At 36.7% G+C, this 18,739-nt stretch overlaps 1 protein-coding gene across 1 annotated transcript in view; it reads right to left on the reverse strand.

Annotated features, from left to right (window-relative positions):
- The window catches only part of COL19A1 (collagen type XIX alpha 1 chain), a 309,008-nt gene that overhangs the window by 254,459 nt on the left and 35,810 nt on the right, over positions 1-18,739 (reverse strand). The window contains exons 5-6 of the mRNA XM_036318274.1: positions 3,423-3,546; positions 1,325-1,600 (exon numbers count right to left, since the gene is read on the reverse strand). Of these exons, the coding sequence (XP_036174167.1) occupies positions 1,325-1,600; positions 3,423-3,546 (400 nt within the window). The remainder of the gene's footprint in view (positions 1-1,324; positions 1,601-3,422; positions 3,547-18,739) is intronic.

Consider the following 18,739-nt stretch of genomic DNA (forward strand, 5'->3'; position numbering starts at 1 on the left):
ATACAGTTAAGTAGATGAGATGGGATTTAGAACCACAATGTCTGATCCCCAAGCTAACGCACTATCCATGATGCCATGATATCTTGTCCCTAGATGGTCTTCTGCTCTGCCTATTTTGCTGATCATCGTTGAACCCCCGTTATGTCATTCTCACTGAGTTTTTCACTATCTCTAAGAGAAGACAGTTTAAAAATAATATTTCATTGAAAAAATGTGTGGCCCTGGCCGTTTTGGCTCAGTGGATAGAGCGTCGGCCTGTGGACTGAAGGGTCCTGGGTTCGATTCTGGTCAGGGGCACAGGCCCGGGTTGTGGGCTTGATCCCCAGCAGTGGGTGTGCAGGAAGCAGTCAATTGATGATTCTCTCTCACCATTGATGTTTCTCTCTCTTCCTCTTCCTTCCTCCCTGAAATCAATAAAAATATATATTTTTTTAAAAATATGTGTGTGTGTGTGTGTGTGTGTGTGTGTGTGTGTGTAAAATTAGCTGGCCAAATATATATCTGAAAAGAATTATAATTTTGAAATAAAATTGAACTGTTCAGTGCTTTGGGTTAACAGCAATATCAATTCCTATTGGTGACCTGCATTCCGATTATTTTTATATGGTTCTATGATTTCCCATAATCCTACTCATAAGAAAATGTAAATTCATCAGATATATCTCACTTTGTAAAGATTATAGACCTACTTCTATATAGAAGTTAATTATAAATCTTTATCATCTGAATATCAAATGTAATTTTTAAAGGAACTTTTCATCTGAGCGTGTTTTGGTATCTAACTGTTCTCATCAAAATGACCTACTGATATAATTGGTGGCTATGTTTTAGTCCACTGGAACCCTGAAAAAATCATTATAAGCTCATGAAAAATAGTCTGCAATACAAAGAAGTTGCTATTCTGAGGATGAATAAATAGTCTATTGTACTTGATAATCTGGAACCATTTAAAGTTCATCTTTTTCCAGTCCTTTCTATTCAAAACATATAAGCCTAGACACCAGGCTTCCTTTTTGTACTACATTTTCACTTTTACTAAAATTCAATTTTAGCAACCTTATATTTTAAGGCATGCCCTAATTCTTTTAAATTCACAGACTGGAAAAAAAAATGGGTGGAAGAAAAATGGGTGAAAATACACAGAAGATACTATATGTGAAAATATAGTACATAGCTAACCTCATATCTGATGGAAAATTAATTTCAACAGTGTTAAGAAGGCCATGTCCTACATAGTAATTAAAGAAATAAGTTTTAAATAAGATATTCTGTTTTGATTTAGAAATTTGACTACTTCTCTTTTACAATCAACATCACAACTCACGTCCACAGGCTTGCCATCTGAAGCTCGTGCGGTGATAACAGTCCTTCCTTGAATGTCCACAGCATCCTTTTCATCGGTGTGCCGGCTTGCAATTAAATTACAATCCATATACAGTGAAACTCCCCGGGATTGTATACCAATGCCAAGTTTATGCCACTGACGATCAAACAAAGAACGGAGTTCTCGATTTTTAAACATGTAGTTCAACACTTCTCCCTCAGCAGCACGGAACATAAATTCCACCACCTTCTTTCCACCATCAACTACTATAGAAACCTGCGAAAATGCAAATTATCTTTAAATATTTTAAAATCAGTGTTTGAAATTATTAAAGCACACAAATAAAAACTCGGCATGCATGTTCGTATAACTGAGGTACTTAGGAAAATGTCTCAGATAACACCTGTGTCCTCCAGATTGGTTAACATAAAAGAACAGCAAAATATCCAGCTAAATAATGGTTTAAATATGCAGTATTCTGGTGAATGTAATATGCTCCTTTCTAAACAGAACACCTAGGAGCGTGTGTGTGTGTGTGTGTGTGTGTGTGTGTGTGTGTGTGTGTTTCTGTATGAGTCATTCAAGAATCAAATGCTACTAATTTAATAAGAATAAGAATATGATCACTTTGATACCACTGTAATTAACCTAGTTATTAATAACAGAAGAGGAGCAAAGAGAAGGCCAGGTATTATAGGCATGTCATTTAGACAGCTTCACCAGGAAACTGCAACTTTACACTACCTAGAGAACCAACAAAGGGTAGATAGACACATACATGTGGGAGTGACATAGGGAAGATACCTGAGAACAATGGTCATTGGCGAAAATGGGCATGGCCACTGCAAGGGCAAGAAATTGGGATATTTAACCCCCTGAACAAAAGAATTCACTCCCTTGGTTCCTCTTGCTGCTCTTGGCACTCTTGGGACTTGTGTGACTCTGGGCTTGTGGCACCCTCCTGCATTCTCCCACATGGCCCAGGGCCATGGGGGCCCCACACAAATGGAACAATGGACTGAAACCAGCCTGCTACTGAACTGGACCTGGCTTGAACATGGAAAGGAAACTTTGGACACTGGCTCTGATTTTAGCTTTACAGAAGGGATGTAATTCTGTGGAAATAAAGCTTTCTACCATATCTCATCCTCCCATGGGGGCCTCCGGAATGCTTATTCCAGCAGTACCCCAAGAACCCCATTTCCACTGATGACAACTTCTTGTGGCTTGGAAACTGAGATCAACTTCTTCAACCTTAGATGATTCGCATGGTGCAGAGAAAATGCATTTTCATAGAGGACAGACTCAGTTTGGTTCATCTTTTTATCATAAAATTGTAACTGTATTAATGTATTAAAAGACCATTCCAATGAATGTGTATAGAAACAATCACAGATGTATGGTGCCAACAAGTAATAGTAATGCTCATCTCCCCTCACTGGAGCACCCACAAGCCATCTCTTTGACAAGTATTCCTAGATTCTTGTTCTCCCCATCCCCCATTTTGGGCAGTTGTCCTACTATAGTCTCCACCTAACTGAGCTTACCTCTATCACTGCACTTGTCACATTGTATTATGCTCTAGTATGCTGTTTTCCTAGATGACAACCCCTTAGGCCATATGCTCCTGAGAGAAGGAATTACACTTTTTAAATCTCTTATCTTTGTCACTAACTAGCATAGAGCATGTGTTCAATAAATTTTTACTGAGGGCATCAAAACTAATATCTTCCCTCTTAGTTCACTAAAGATTTTCAGATGAAACAAGGAACAGCTTTTAAAAATAATACATAATATCAGAAATAATCACAGATAAGTTATCAGTGAAGTAGACTTAATGTCAATGAAGCAATTGTGAAGGAAGGGAAGTTTGAGTGTCTTTAGACAAAATATGAATCTAAAAGTAAATAGGAAAAATAATATTGTCTCACCTACCAGACTCCTATATTACAGATTTCGGCAAGATCATGCTCACCGTGAGCATACCTGAATTTCTCTGTTGATGATTCCTCTAAAAGACAGAATATCTGGATGCTCCTGATTTGTACACACAGTGCCAAGATTCACTTGGCCTAAGCACCACTCCATGGTTCCTTACCTGTGGCATGTTCTGCTGGTTTAAAACCTGCCATAGAAACCACCGTTCCTTCTTAGTGCTTCTTCGTACACGAAACATGGCTGCTATGGCATACTCCTCAGGAAGGCCTTTGGGAAATATCTTACTGTGAGAGGAAAACAGAAGGATTGTGGGAAAATGAAGAAGGCAAGGAAAGAAAATCTAGGTATGAAGTTCTACATAACACAATATCTTGGCCATATTTTTCTCCACAAATGTAGGATTCATTATGCATTTTTATAGGAATCTACTTAGCAGATGTATGGAAGCAACATGCTTATGTAATTGTAATTTTTGTTCTTTCCCTTTTTTATATCTTCTGGTATGATACAGTGATAGCTTGGGGTATATAAAAGCAAGCGAGTTGGCCACAGTACTACATTATGATATGGCCTTACTCAAGAAGATGTTCCAACAGAGGAGACTCTCAGAACTCGCTGTAATTTGGCAAACAGTAGAGATTTATAAAGGGATAAACAGTACCTCTCGGTTTTGTCAATTTAGAGAAGTGCAAAGCATTTCAAAGAACACTGCTAACAATTAAATGTATGTTTTCCAAAGAATAAGCTTAATCATATTAAACTCCTGCAAATAAGTTCCTAATACTGACTTCCTAGTATCAATTTAAGACTGAAACACACACACACACACACACAACGAAAACAAAGAGGTTTTAGCTTACTTTTCATTCCTAAGGAAAATGAAGTAAGCAGATTCTCACTAGGTAGCAGAGAAAAGCTGAAATCCAACTATCCTTCTGACTTATCTTATTTCACTAGTCTCCCTGGACTCATGAAGAAACTCGGGGAAAAAAAATAATAATGAATATGCCTCATATCTAGACCTTCATGGGAAAAACAAGGAGAAACACATTCCTCCAAGCTGAGTTTTAAATTTATCTGTATTGTATGTAAAAACTCTGCAAGGCAGGAATTTTGCTTCTCTTTTAAAAAATCATGAGGAATAGTAGGTAAGAATTCTCTTAAGGACTACCATAGCCAGAAGCTGTTTACACAAATAAAACACCATGCACTGAGATGCCACTTTGAATATTACACTAGGGTCTACTAAAACTGCCAGCTAACTACTGAAACTGACAACCAAGCTGTCATGGAGAATTCCTGACTTTTGGTTTTACTTTTTGCGTTAAAGACAAAGTCACATGTAGTTGGGCAATCAAGAAAATAATATGAAAAAGCTGTGCTGACCTGAAGTTCTTGTTTACTTTACTGGGTTTAACACATGCACACATTTATGGACATATACATAGTATTCCAAAAATGTATACACACTTTAACAGCTGATAGCTTTATTTTGAAAGTGAAATGTATTTTAATAAACACTGCCTTTATAATTATTCAAAGTGAGTATAAACATTTTGGGGGGAATATATATATATATATATATATATATATATATATATCCATGTATATACTATGCATGTATTCTTTAGTTTTATCATCCTCTTTGAAGATATACTAAAAAGAGAGAGAGAAAAAGAGGTAACCAATTTTATTGCATCTACATTATTATATCCCCTCTTAAGTGAAAAATTGATTAGCAAATTATTGGTTTTCCATTGCATCAAAATAAAAGCAAGCTTCTAAAATTGTTTTTTTCTCTGAATAGACACCAGTATTAAACTAAATTTTATAATGATCATTACTGTTCTGGTTTAAGTAATATTGTTCATTAAAAATCAAACAAAACAACCAGGCAAAGTGGAAGTGAGAGGTGAAACCAAAACATAAACTTCCAAGTGGAAATTTTGAACAAGCTGCATAAAAACTCTTTTAAAAAGAAAATCTCAACCCATACAGCAGGTCCCCCAACCACCACTACCTGCAATAATAACTTGTGTCTCCACCTTGCTTCCAAGTCCTGCCTCCTGTATTCCACTCTCCACCTTGATGATCTTAGGATCATATCTTTATCTCAACTTTTATAAAATTTGACATACTGTTTCCTGGACTTTTTCTTCCATTCATTATATTGAGCACATCTTTCAATATGGGTTGTACATTACTAAGAAAAAAAATTTGTAAGTTTTTAAATTTTCTCCATATCATTTTCTCTTATCCCTCATTCAGGAGCTCTTCTTTTAGACAATTATTTAACATCTATATTAATGACCTAACTTTCTTACTCTTTCTCTTATATTTTTCCATCTCCTTATTTATTTTACTTTTTGGCTACTTCCCAATTCAACATTAATTTTTGTTATTCCCCCCTCCAAAAAATTATCTTTTGTTCTCTTTTGCAAACTATCCTGACTTCAGTATTTCAAATCTCTGACGTTATCAATTTGGTGGGCTTCTACCTGTTTTTCTCTGCATCCTTGAATGTCTCCATTTCATCCAAGTTAGTTTTTCCTATTTAATAGTCTGGCTCTCTCTTCCATGTTGGAAGTTATACTCTAATCCCTGATGATTCACTGTAGTCCATGTATATTTAAGAATAAAACACTGAGCCGTAACTGGTTTGGCTCAGTGGATAGAGCGTCGGCCTGCGGACTCAAGGGTCCCAGGTTCGATTCCGGTCAAGGGCATGTACCTTGGTTGCGGGCACATCCTCAGTAGGAGGTGTGCAGGAGGCAGCTGATCGATGTTTCTCTCCCATCGATGTTTCTAACTCTCTATCTCTCTCCCTTCCTCTCTGTAAAAAATCAATAAAATATATTTTAAAATAAAAGAATAAAACACTGCAAGTTCACAAAGTTTATGCATGCTGGCACAGTGTATCAATGAACCAGCCTTACTGCGAAGCATGACCAACTGATGGATATCTTCGAGAATCCCTCAAATGTTAATGTAGGAAGATTATGTCTGTAGGGACATGCAGTTTCTCTATAGAGTCCTGGTATTTCCCAGGTTGATGCTTGACCACTGAGCAACACCGGCCTGGCGAGAAATAAATTTTTGTTGCTTAAGCTATCCAGTCTATGGTACCTTGTGAATCCCAAGATGACTAAGACAATTAGTGTAGCCACTCAAGATCTCTCAATTTCAGCTTTCATAATATATCTTTTTCCCTCTATGTTTTTTTATTGATATAAAATGTACTCGTTTTAAGTGTGGAATACAGAAATGACAAGGAACTTTGAAGAAACTTTTAGTAATTTGAACCATATATCTCTATTCTTAGTGAAAAATGAAAATGCCCCATAAGAGGTTTTATGTGTAGTAAACCAGGTCTTGAAATGGTCTATATTGAAAGACCCTAACACATATCTTGTTTGGACAGCATGTAGATGTACTGTGCATTCTTTTTTATCTGTTCTGAAAATCTTTGCTTTTTTATTTAAGTGTTGAATATTTGCCTATAATAATAAAAGCGTAATATGCTAATTAGGCCAGATGTCCTTCCGGGAAGCCCGAGTCCTGGGTGCTGGAAGGAAGCCAGTGCTAGCAGCCGGGGGAAGGAAGGCCTGCTCTTGCATGAATTTCATGCATCAGGCCTCTATTATTTAATATAATTGCTGCTAAAGTAGGGTGTCACACAGGTCTCTAGGGTTCTGTTCATTTTTCCTCATTCTTTTTTTCCTGTTCATCCTACTAAATCACTCAATTGGCTTATCTTCCAGTTCTCTGATTCTTTATTCTGCAACTTCAACTCTGTTCTTGAAGCCTCTTATAAAGTTTTCTTTTCTGCTATTATAGTTTTTAACTGAAAAATTTTCATTTGCTTCTTCTTAATAATTTCTATTTATTAGTATTTTCTATTTGGTGAGACAACAGTTGTATACTTTCCTTTAGTTCATCAGAAAGTTTCCTGTAGTAAATTGAACATATTTTAAATAGCTGATTTAAAGACTTTGCTAAGTAAATCCAATGTGTAGGTTTCCGCAAGAACAGTTTCAATTAAGTGGACCATAGTTTGTGTTTTTGCATTTCTTGTAAGTTTTTAATTAAAAAAATAGACATTGTAATTAATATAACATGGCATCTCTGGGAATCAGATTATGCTCCACCCACTGGTGATTTGCTGTTGTTGCTATTTATTTTTGTTGTCAGTGTTGCTGCTGCTTGTTTGCTTCATCATGTTCCTAAACTAATTTTTCAGAGTGTGCACTCTGTCATGTGCGACCCACTGAAGTCTCTGCTCAGTTAATACAGTGGTCAGCTAATAACTGAACAGTTAAATGCTTATGCTTAAGAATCCCAGTCTCTGCTGTGGGATTATATATGCATGTTGGAGAATGCCTTCAATGCTCAAGCAGGCAGTTTATAACTCTCCTTAGCCTTCACTTTATGCTTGTCTAGAGCTTTAAATCTGGCCAGAGCTACAAGCTTAGAGCCTTTCCAAATTTGGGAGTGGTGGGGAGGAGGCAGAGGGAGGCGTTGTTCCCACAAAGCCCTTACATACACATAGGTGTCTAGATTCTCACAAATATGCTGGAGCTTTCTAATGTTTTCTATGGACATTTCCTTTTAAAATCTTTTTATCATCATCTCATTTGCCTGAGTTGTTAATTGTTGTCTTGGGCAGCTGCAATGTTATACAATCTCTATTGATTATTTTCATCAAATGCCAGGGGAAATGCTGTCCTTACTGGATAAGCTCTGAGTTAGGTCCAATAAAGATAATCCTCACGAGCAGTTACTTTCGAAGTAACTACCAGTCAGGTAAAATAATGAAATTCTCTAGAAATGGGGGTTTTATTGACCTCCAAACCCATTCTTCCTCCTCCAATGGTTGCTAGGTTGCTAGCTTGCACTTGAGATTATAAAGCCATTGGTTTTCAAGTCTACCATTATGTAGAGGTTAGAGGAATGTAAATAAGACAAGCTGAATGCCAGAAAGCTTGCTTCGTTAATTTCCAGAGTTCTGGTTTGGGGCATTTTTGCCTGTGCTATCATTGTTTTTATGAATGAATGCATTTTCTAAGCTCCTTACTTTGCCATAGCTGCTGACTGCATCAGTAATACCTATTTGGACCTTTCAGTTTAGCCCAACTACAAGTTGCTTTCAGCCAAGAGAGCGACTGAGTGAACACCTCTTGAAGCAGAACATGTTGATGAATCCTATTCATATTTCTGAAGCACATGATCATGAGAAATAATACATTGCTGTTTTAAGTCACCAAGTTTTGCAGTAGTTCATTACAAAACAAAAAACAATGAAAACACCTTTCTCCTCACTTTCTACTTAAGATTATATCTATACAAGCACCTGTCACATCTTAGCAAGAGACTGCAAACTCTTCGAAGGCAAAAACAACATTAAATCTCTTTGTATCAACCACAAAACCTAAGTGCAGTGTCAAAAGGACACTCTATAACTATTTGTGAAATGAATGACTGATGCAGCAAATAAAACCAATGACAATATAGTTAATTTTGATATGATTCTTCAGCACCACCTAAATAAAACCTAATATAGTTATTTTTCAATAATTTAAAATCTCATTCAAAAATTGAAAATACTTATATCGCATGAAAAGATTCTTTGGTGACAAAATATAATAAAGCAAAATATTAATATTAATAATGTTAATATGTATAATAGAGTATTAAGATAATACATTGAAATAAACTTAGTAATGTTTAAAGAAAAATTAACTCTTCTTAGCCTGTTTATAATGGATAAAAATCTTTATAATTACTATACTTCCCTTTCAGAAATTCATGATGTGTTTTCAAGGCCAAAATTGATTTTGCTTGCCAAGACTGTAATTTTTGAAGAAAAATTTCTGTTTTAAAAACAATGTTACAAAATATATCTGCTCTTACAGACTATGTTTCTAATTTATACCACACAAGCACAAACACTGTGACAGAAAGATTCTCTAGGTCTTGCCAAAGTTTCTATTATAAAAGAGGCCATATTGGATTACTGGTCTGTTACCAGAGAGATATAATGACAGCTTGCTATGTCTAAGATATCCAGGCTTGAATATTTTTCAATGGAGTGTAATTTCCTATAAGAAATTCTATCCATTGCTTATTCAGTGATACTCCCATTAACAAAAATATTGTTGATCTGTACTTGCCAAACTCATTCATATATATATTCGGGTAGAAATTCTCAATGAAATAGTTTCTACCTTCCCTTCTACTTTATACACTGTCAATGGAAAAGTCATCCATGTAAATTAATATTAATATATATATTTGAAGAGCTCAGAGTTTTGTGAAATTTAAGTGTAAATTTTTCCCCATTGTCTATTTCTCTTGTCATTAACCAAAGTCACCTAAATATTTGGTAAGGTATACCAAATTAACAAAATGTTTAATCTAAAATTGATTTTTTAAATGGGACTAACTAAACTCATAGAGAGCCAAACTACAGACATGCCAAATTATCCAAATGTGCCAAAAAATGCCACCTGTGAAATCTTCTTTACATTACCCCTGAGAAGGCTAGTCCTCGATATAATCTGGAGTGTCTTTGAAGGCTTGCAATTCACACACTTTAAACTCCTTTGAATTTGTAACTTATTTCAATGCTGAGAATATCTAGAATGTAGTTTTCAACTGCTCTCTAATGTTCTCTGTGTATAGAAGCACTCTGTTTAATCATAAAGGAGAAGAAAACACTATTAAACTGTAGGGGAAGTGGCAGAAGATCGAAATGGGACCCCCTTACAATGACCAGCTATGGTGGAAGGCCATGTCCAGACCTAACAATCAGTACCAGTGAGACACTGACCCCAATAAAAATTTGATAGCATAAAGACCTTAAAGTTACAATGCTTCCCCTCTTGGTGTTAAAATTAAGAGAGATTTTTATTTTCTTCTTTATATTTTTTTTATTTTCAAATTCTTGCAATTTGCATAAATTGTACTAATCATCCTTTTAAAAAACACTACTAACCTTTAAAACCACCTATTTATTAATCTTATATTCTCCCAGGACAATCATGAGGAAGAAATAACACTAAAATATTATTTTTGCTATTATGAGTAAAAAATAAATCATAAAAGTCTATAACTCCCAACTTATTATCTTCATAATGAGTAAGACATTAAGACAAGATGATAAAAACTTCAAATGAAAATACACTTTTCCTAATATCTTCTCCATATACTTCAAATAGAATATCTGACTACAAAGTATTAGTACTTGTATTTATGGAGTTGGATAAAAATTAACATCTTATTAACAAGGAGCAAATTCACTGTATCAGACTTTAAGAATGGGTTACATCTGTAAATAGCATATTAACTACATTTTCTAGATTTTTCTTTCTCACTTGATTAATGAAAAATCCTTTCCTGGTCAAAATTTATTTAAAATCATTAGGAAATACAATAAAATGATGATGTCTAAAAGGTATCTATATAATGAGGAAGATGTTAGCATGAGATGGAGGAAGCATACACTCTGTGTATGTATAATTGTTATTAAATAGGATTCTACATCCGTTGTCTTTTGTATATGTGGTTATAAATTCAGAGATACCGACATCCTCCCTAACCATGAAGTACTTCCACTGTCAAGCCAAAACACCTAATATTCTACTATTAGAACTTTCTTCCACTCTGGAAAATGCTTGTGTTTATAAAATAAAAGCTCTGTTACCATTAAAAATCAAAATAGTCGCTGGAAACCAGCCACACATTACTAACAAATTATCTTATCCTTAATTCTCACCATAGAAAGCACAGAGCTGGGATCGACAGGGACTGTCACAAAGCAGGGAAGTTTAAATGGGGACTGTGTAGAGAGAGTAATAAACCAGAGCAGGAAATACACCTGAGTTAGCCAGACCAAGAGGAGATGCCATTGTTGTGAGCCCTGGGTGGCAAAAGGGTCACCTTGAGCCATTGGAAGCATGGGAGGAAAGTTCCTGAAAAAAGGAGGTGAGGCCAAAGGGGAGATGCTACCAAGATAAACCTTGACTATTGTCCTTGCCTGTGCTGTGGACTCACATATCTAAGTCTCCACTTGGCATCTCCACTTGGATATTAAAGGCACCTTTAAATAATTGAAATTGAACTTACTGTTTTCTATCAAACACATCCCTTTACAAGGATTCCACATCTTAATAAAAGGCACGGCCATTCACCTAGGTGCTCCAGACAAATACCTAAAAGTAATTCCTGGTTCTTGCCTTTATTATCCTCCCTGCCATACAATCTATTGGCAAGTCTCATTATTTGTACGACCATCATAGATCCTGATTCTGCTCACGTCTCTCCAGTTCCACTATCACTCCCTAATCCATGGTGCCACCATTCCTGGGCCCCCTGTTATAGTGTGCTCTCCCTCTGTTTCCTCCCTCAAAGTCTACCCTGCACAGAGCAGCTAGAATGAGCTTTTAAAATGTAAAGTGGACGAGGTCCCTTCCTTACTTATAACCTTCCTACAGTGTCCCCTGGGTCCTATAATAAAAGAAGGCACATCCAAGATCATGGCTCACAGAGCCTAATGTGTTCTGACTCCTGCCTTCCTCTGACATATCATCTCCTATTTCCGTCTTGGTGTGCCACCCACACTCCAGTTACAATGACCTGAATTTGGTTCCTTGAACACACCAGGTTCATTGAGGTCTTAGGCCTTTATACTTCCTGTTTCCTCTCCTGGGATGGCCGTTCCCAGAAGTCTTCACTTAGATGGGTCTCCTCACTACTCAGGTCTCTAAGGTCACTTCCTCTGAAAGGTCTACAGTTGTCCTCACCTCAGTCAGCATCTAGCACCTTGTTTTATTTTCTTCATAGGTTTAAAACTACCCAACATGTTTCTTAAATGTACTGGTTTATACATGTATTGCCTGTCTCCAGCAACTAAATGTGATGTCCATGAAAACAGGAACTCTGCCAGACTTGTTGCTCTAGACCAGCGGTTCTCAACCTGTGGGTCGCAACCCCTTTGGGGGTCGAACGACCCTTTCATAAGGGTTGCCTAAGACCATCGGAAAACACATATATAATTACATATTGTTTTTGTGATTAATCACTATGCTTTAATTATGTTCAATTTGTAACAATGAAATTGAGGGTCACCACAACATGAGGAACTGTATTAAAGGGTCGCGGCATTAGGAAGGTTGAGAACCACTGCTCTAGACTAACACTGGGCACATAAGAAGTACTCATAAAAATTTATTCCATTCGTGGAAAGTCCATAATGATACCTATGAGCAGTCATAACAGGTCCCAAACACCTGTATCCCATATAAAATATGTTAGCTGGCATCATGCCTTAAAGTTAAGGCCTCATGAGGCTGTGCTTCATCACACTCAGCAGGAAACAGCAGAAGGGAAAACCAAGCCCTCTGGGATTCTACAGCAGGCTAATAAAAAAGCTGAAAAGCTGACACAAAACAAGTCTGGGAACAAACACGGTCAGTATTCTTACTTTCAAACAGAAGTTGAAAGTCTCTACAAAATGGACTAGCTGCCCCAGGAAGATTTCACCGAAAGTGTGCTTTGGCAGAATTCTCCAGTCCTCGGAAATGTTTCAAGACACCCCACATAATAGTTCCCTGTAGTTCTACACTCCTAAAGCTGAAAGGAACCTTACTAGTGATTTAGATCAACCATCTCACTTCATAAAAGAAGAACTAAAGTCACAGTTGTCAAATAACTGCTCCACCCTCACTTCACCAGACGGAGGTCAGGATGGGACATGAACTCTTAACTCCTAATTCCAAGGTCAGTTTTTTCCGGTATATCAAGTTAATTGCATCCTCTGGGTTAAGAATAAAATTTCCTTCATTTTTTTCCAACGGACTTAAAAGTAATGTTTTGGGGACTATAAGGGAGAAAAGCAATCTATTTTTCTGAGTACTGGGTGGATTAGGGGGGAGGTAAATAAATATAAAACATTAGTTTCAAGAAATGAATAATCAAAATGTTTACAATCATACTGTAATAGAAACAACAATAAATCATATTTTGGGCTCTGAGAAAAATATGCATTGTGACATTTGCAAATCTTAGGTGACCAGTGGCCCTCAGGGATAGATTCTTACAGTTCCTTCCCCTAATGGTAGTTTGAGCACAGATCAGGAAGTATCGCAAACCACACAGTAATAACTTTAAAATAGGAGTTCTGTCTGCTAGGTTTTAGGAAAGATATGCATGCTACAGAAGGAGATTACCAATCAGGGATATTTTCTACATATTCCTTAGAGGTCATTTCTCAGAAAGATTGGGATTTCTCACCAAGCATTTTTTTTAAATGAGTGCAGTTTTCAGGAAGTAGAGAGAATTATGAAAACAATTTATATACCAATAACCATGTAATGTGAAGAAAAGTTTGAAGTATTCTGATAAAAATTGCCTCTGTGTTTATCCTACTGGTGAGAAGCGATATATCAGGAAGAACATCAATTGAATGGTAATCTAACTAAAAAGACAAGTGATTCCTTAAAATGTGAAAATCACCATCACAAATGTGACTATTTCAAATGATTGTGGAAAGAAAGAGAACCCTTAGCACTGAGGCAACGTTAATATTTTCCTGGCATAGGAATCAGGGTTAGCTTCCATTCCATTCATCCCTGAAGTGTGAAATCAATTCCTAACACAGCTGGCTAGTCACAATGCTAACTTAATGAAGGTGAAGTGTCTGCTCTCTCAGGGACAGAAGGATGTTAACTGAACAACTAATGGGCATTCCTGGCTGTCCCAATTAATGACAAACCAAGTAGAACTGCCTTAGAGGGTCAACTGCTTGCTCGCACTCCCTTCCAGATGGGGAGCAGTGCAAGCACGGCAAAGCCATGGAAAACCTCAAATGTTAAAAAATAATTCACTCTTTTAAAGTGCATGCAAGTACTTATTAAAAAGTTGTTTTATGGAGAGATGAAATCAAGGAGTAGATCTCATTTATTCTCTACAACTAGGCCCTGGTGGTTTGCTGACAAGAAAAATAAAGACCATAATGAAGCTCATACATTTCTTGATTTCTTAGTATCTCTCTCTATATAAAAGCCTAAGCGACCGTCCGACTGTTCAACCATCCGACCGGTAGCTATGACGCACAATGACCATCAGGGGGCAGACACTTCAACTGGTGACTATGATACACACTGACCACCAGGGGGCAGACATTCAAGCAGGAGCTGCCGAGCTGCAGTGACTTGGCAGCTGCGGTTCTCAGATGATGTACCCAGAACCAGAGAGGAGGGAGCCTGATTCTGGGGTGCATCACCCGAGAACCACCCTCTTGCAATCCAGGACCCCTCAGAGGATGTTGGATAGCTGGTTTCAGCCCGATCCCCACAGGCCAGGCCAAGGGACCCCACTGGTGCACGAATCCGTGCACTGGGCCTCTAGTATTAATTGGTAATTTCATTATACTACAAGTTCAATTTGATGTATTTATTCCACATTTCTAAAAGAAGCATAGTTTGTAATGTGGCAAATAACATGCCTGTCTCATGCATAGAAAATATAAAGAATAAAACCAAACTACATCATGAGAGGATAAGGAAGAAACAACCAGGACTACCAGTTTCTTTTTTGTTCTAAGTAATAAGAAATGTGTTGCAAGGAGTGAAATATGTAAAAAAAAAAATGTCTGTTAACAAACTTTCACAATGTCAGTTCTCATAAACTGAAAAGCAAGAGGACACAATTACTGTAGAGGAATTTTATTTTGTAAATGGTGTTCCAAAAATTAAGTGTAATATACATTTATTTTTTAAAAAGTGTTTAAATAGTTTACTTACTAATTATAACAGTTCCAGAGGTAATTCTTCAAATAGCTCATAGCATAATCCTTGAAGCAAAGCCTTTTATTAAAAGTGTTATTTCGGTAGAGCCGAACTGAGTTTTCCAGATCGTATTTAGCAAGCCTAACCTTTTTTTTTCTTTTAAAATGAAATTTAAAAATCTATTTTTAAACATCAAGAATTGGCTTCCAAATTAATTATTCCATTCTAAATAAGCGTGAAGCAGGGTTTATGAAGAACTTCCGTATTTACAAGTATCAATGGGGCCTTTGACTTGCTGAATATCTTCCAGGAAGAGAAATAAGATACAAGTTACATTTCCTGAGAGTGAAGTGAGAGATGCTTGGAGTTTATAGTAAGTCATTTCTTTCCCAGCTGACATCCACCATCACCTGTCACGTTACAAGCAATTTGGCTAGCAGGAGGGTTTGTCTGAAATGCCTTCCCTGCAAGCTGGGTGATGATGTTTGAGTTCCACAGCCCCAGAGACTCTGAAATCTTAGCCCTTTTGTGTTTGCTGAGGGGATACTGACAGATACATTGTTAATGGGAAAACAAAGTTTGGATGACTCTCTCATAATCTATCGCCTATTATGATTAGCACTCGTTCACTGTGACACTGTAAACGACTTCCCATTGAAAACAAGCCTTACTACTAGATAGCATTCAGGTAATAAAAATCAAGGATGGGTACACAAAGGCACTTTAGAGCAACTTTTAGATCATTTCATTGGACTCAGGACCGTGGTCACTGGTAACTTTGAAAGAGAAATTTCCAGATATGAATAAGTTAAAAGACATGTGTGAAGAAGTAACACTGGTCAGTAACATTATTCCTTTGGAAAGTTTGGGAGTAAAAGGGACTGTCAAGGGAAAATGCTTGTGGGATAGGGGAGGGTTAAGTATATATTTGTAGACTAAGAGGGCAGGATACTGTGGAGAGGGGCACTGAAAACAGAAGAGCAAAGGGGATCATGGGTAAATCAATGTCTTAGAGAAGGTTGGCTAGGAGAAATTAAGAGCACACATGAAGGGGTTAATCTTTGAAAACAGGAGGGTCGCCTGGAGATAGGACAGCTGAAGCAGAGCAATTCTGTGTTGGAGAGCAGAAGGTGGATGGTTTAAATATGAGGAATAACTTGGGTATAAAACATCTGGTCAATTCAATCTCCTATTCAACCAACAAGATGTTCATTATACAAGGCACTATCTCAGTTATACATATTAATTAAAAATTTTACCCAACCTGTGATTGCTTTCAAATTACATAGATCTAGCCATGGTGAGTAGAATTATTAAAGTCAATTATTTGAAAATTTTTTAAATTTAAAATTATAAGAATTTCACCTAATCTGGAACAAATGCATTATAGAAATATAAGTGCTTGCTAAAATGAGGCAATGGACAAGATATACCCAGCTTATATGAGTCAATGAAATAACAAAATCAGCTCTTTGGTTGTCAAGCTTATTTTCTGATTAGCCTTTGTGGCTAAGTTGAAAAAATTAAAATGATAATAAAGTTTATCATTAAAATCATAATTGTATCTTACTATCTGATTCTGTGCCTGATAATAAGAATTAGACGACTCAATGTTATTTTATGAAACAAGGACTCCTATCAATCTACAAAACATCTGTAGAATTATTATAAAGTTATACTTAAGCACTGTAGAACAAAGCATTATCATACTACAGTCAATTCTATGGCTAATTCATAAATTTGTCATGCTTATACTTATATTTATAACCATTATAAAAGCAATACATTTGCAACTGTCAAAGGCTAATAACTAGTTAATCCTCACAGTATTTCTATAGGCCAAATAAGATTAAAGATGACTGCAGTATATTCCTCCATGCTTTCTTTTGTAAACTCTGAAAACCCTCAGTTCACACTCCATAGATGCATATAACCTCCACCCAAGAAAAAGCTCTCTTACAAGATATGATTCATTGGATAAAAAAATTAGTGAAGAAAGAAAACAAATCTGCACATAATATGATAGTAGATTAATAAATGCCTGTCAAGACCCAAGTAATTACCAAAATAGAATAACTTAATTGTATTACTTTATGATGATATCTGCATTATTATTACTCCTAAGTAGTACATTTAACTGGTATCTTGCTACTCTCAAGATAATGGCATAAGGACATTTTAAGATGAGATAATTTGCATGTAGTTAGCCATAATAAAATAGGAATAAACTCTACAGATCTGCTATACCTATAATCAACAATAATATATTGTACAATTAAAAATTTGTTAAGATGGTAGATATGTTAAACAGTCTCTTGGAAATAAAACAAAATAACAGAATAAAATAAAATTGATATGTGTTAAAGAATCTATATACATATGATCAATTACTGATACTTTTTACTTTCCCCCAAGCAATCTTGAATTATATGAAATCTGAAGAAGGAAAATCACAGCTTATTTAACTTTGATGACTATAATAGTAAATGTTCTCGAAACTGATAAATGGAAATACTAAACTGATAATATTTCATATAATATTACAGTTTAGCAGTGCTTGAGGAGGTCATTGAGAGAATGTGACCTCAGTTTAATCTGGAAGCTGGACCTGGCAATCAGAGGTTCCCATCCTTCTGCCACCATTTTCACAGGAGGTCCTTGAATAATGTAATTTCATTCATTATAACACTGATGAGGAAAAAAAAAATTATTCCTAGGCAGGGCCCCTGTCTGTGGGAGTTTACACGTTCTCCCCACGTCTGTGTGGGTTTCCTCTGGTCACTCCAGTTTCCCCCCACATCCCAAAGATGTGCACATGAGGTGACTGGCCTATCTGTACTATCCTAGTCTGAGTGAGTGTGGGTGTGGGTGTGAGAGTGCTCTGCAATGGAAGATGTTCTGTCCAGGGTAGATCCCGCTTTGCATCCTAAGCTGCCAGCATAGGCCCCAGCTGCCCACACCCTTAAAACTGGAATTATCAGGTTGGAAAGTAATTGTCTTACTTGTTTGTATGAATCTTTCTTAAATGTATATGCAGCTCAGATTCAGTTCAATGTTTAACATTATAATTGGTTTGAGTGTTTATTTAGAAGTTTGATGTTTTTGTAACCAAAATTATGTCATAGGAACTTAACTCTAGTTTATATCTATGGTAAACCTCGATTTTTATTACCTGGCTTGGCTATACATTGCTTAGCTTAAAGTTACAATTTCCAAGACCCTATCAATGATGTTAAGTGAGGACTTAACTGTATAAACTTTTAAGGTACTGGCTGACAGATAGAGAGATCTACTCGTTTTGTGGATGCCCAAGACAAACCTCATATGTAAGTGCCCTTGCTTATTAAACCTGTCACCTGCCAGTCCAGACTGATCTGTCTTTTTCTTGGGTCTCTCCTTACCTTCCATGTTTTGGGGGCAGTTTCAGATTTTATCTGAGGAATTTCCAATGTTGAAAACCAACTAGTAGACATTTATCTATATAAAACAATTGGTTATTAAAATACTAGAGGCCTGGTGCATGACATTCATGCACTGTGGGAAGGGGGTCCCTTAGCCTGGCCTGTGACCTCTGCAGGGAGTGGGCCTAAGCAGGCAGTCGGACATCCCCCGAGGGGTCCTTAGCGTTCCCGCAGAGTCAGGAGAGGCTTCCGCCACCACCGCTGTGCTTGCCAGCCATGAACCTGGCTTC

Source organism: Myotis myotis, unplaced genomic scaffold (assembly GCF_014108235.1).
Source record: "Myotis myotis isolate mMyoMyo1 unplaced genomic scaffold, mMyoMyo1.p scaffold_m19_p_7, whole genome shotgun sequence".
NCBI classification, from domain to species: domain Eukaryota; kingdom Metazoa; phylum Chordata; class Mammalia; order Chiroptera; family Vespertilionidae; genus Myotis; species Myotis myotis.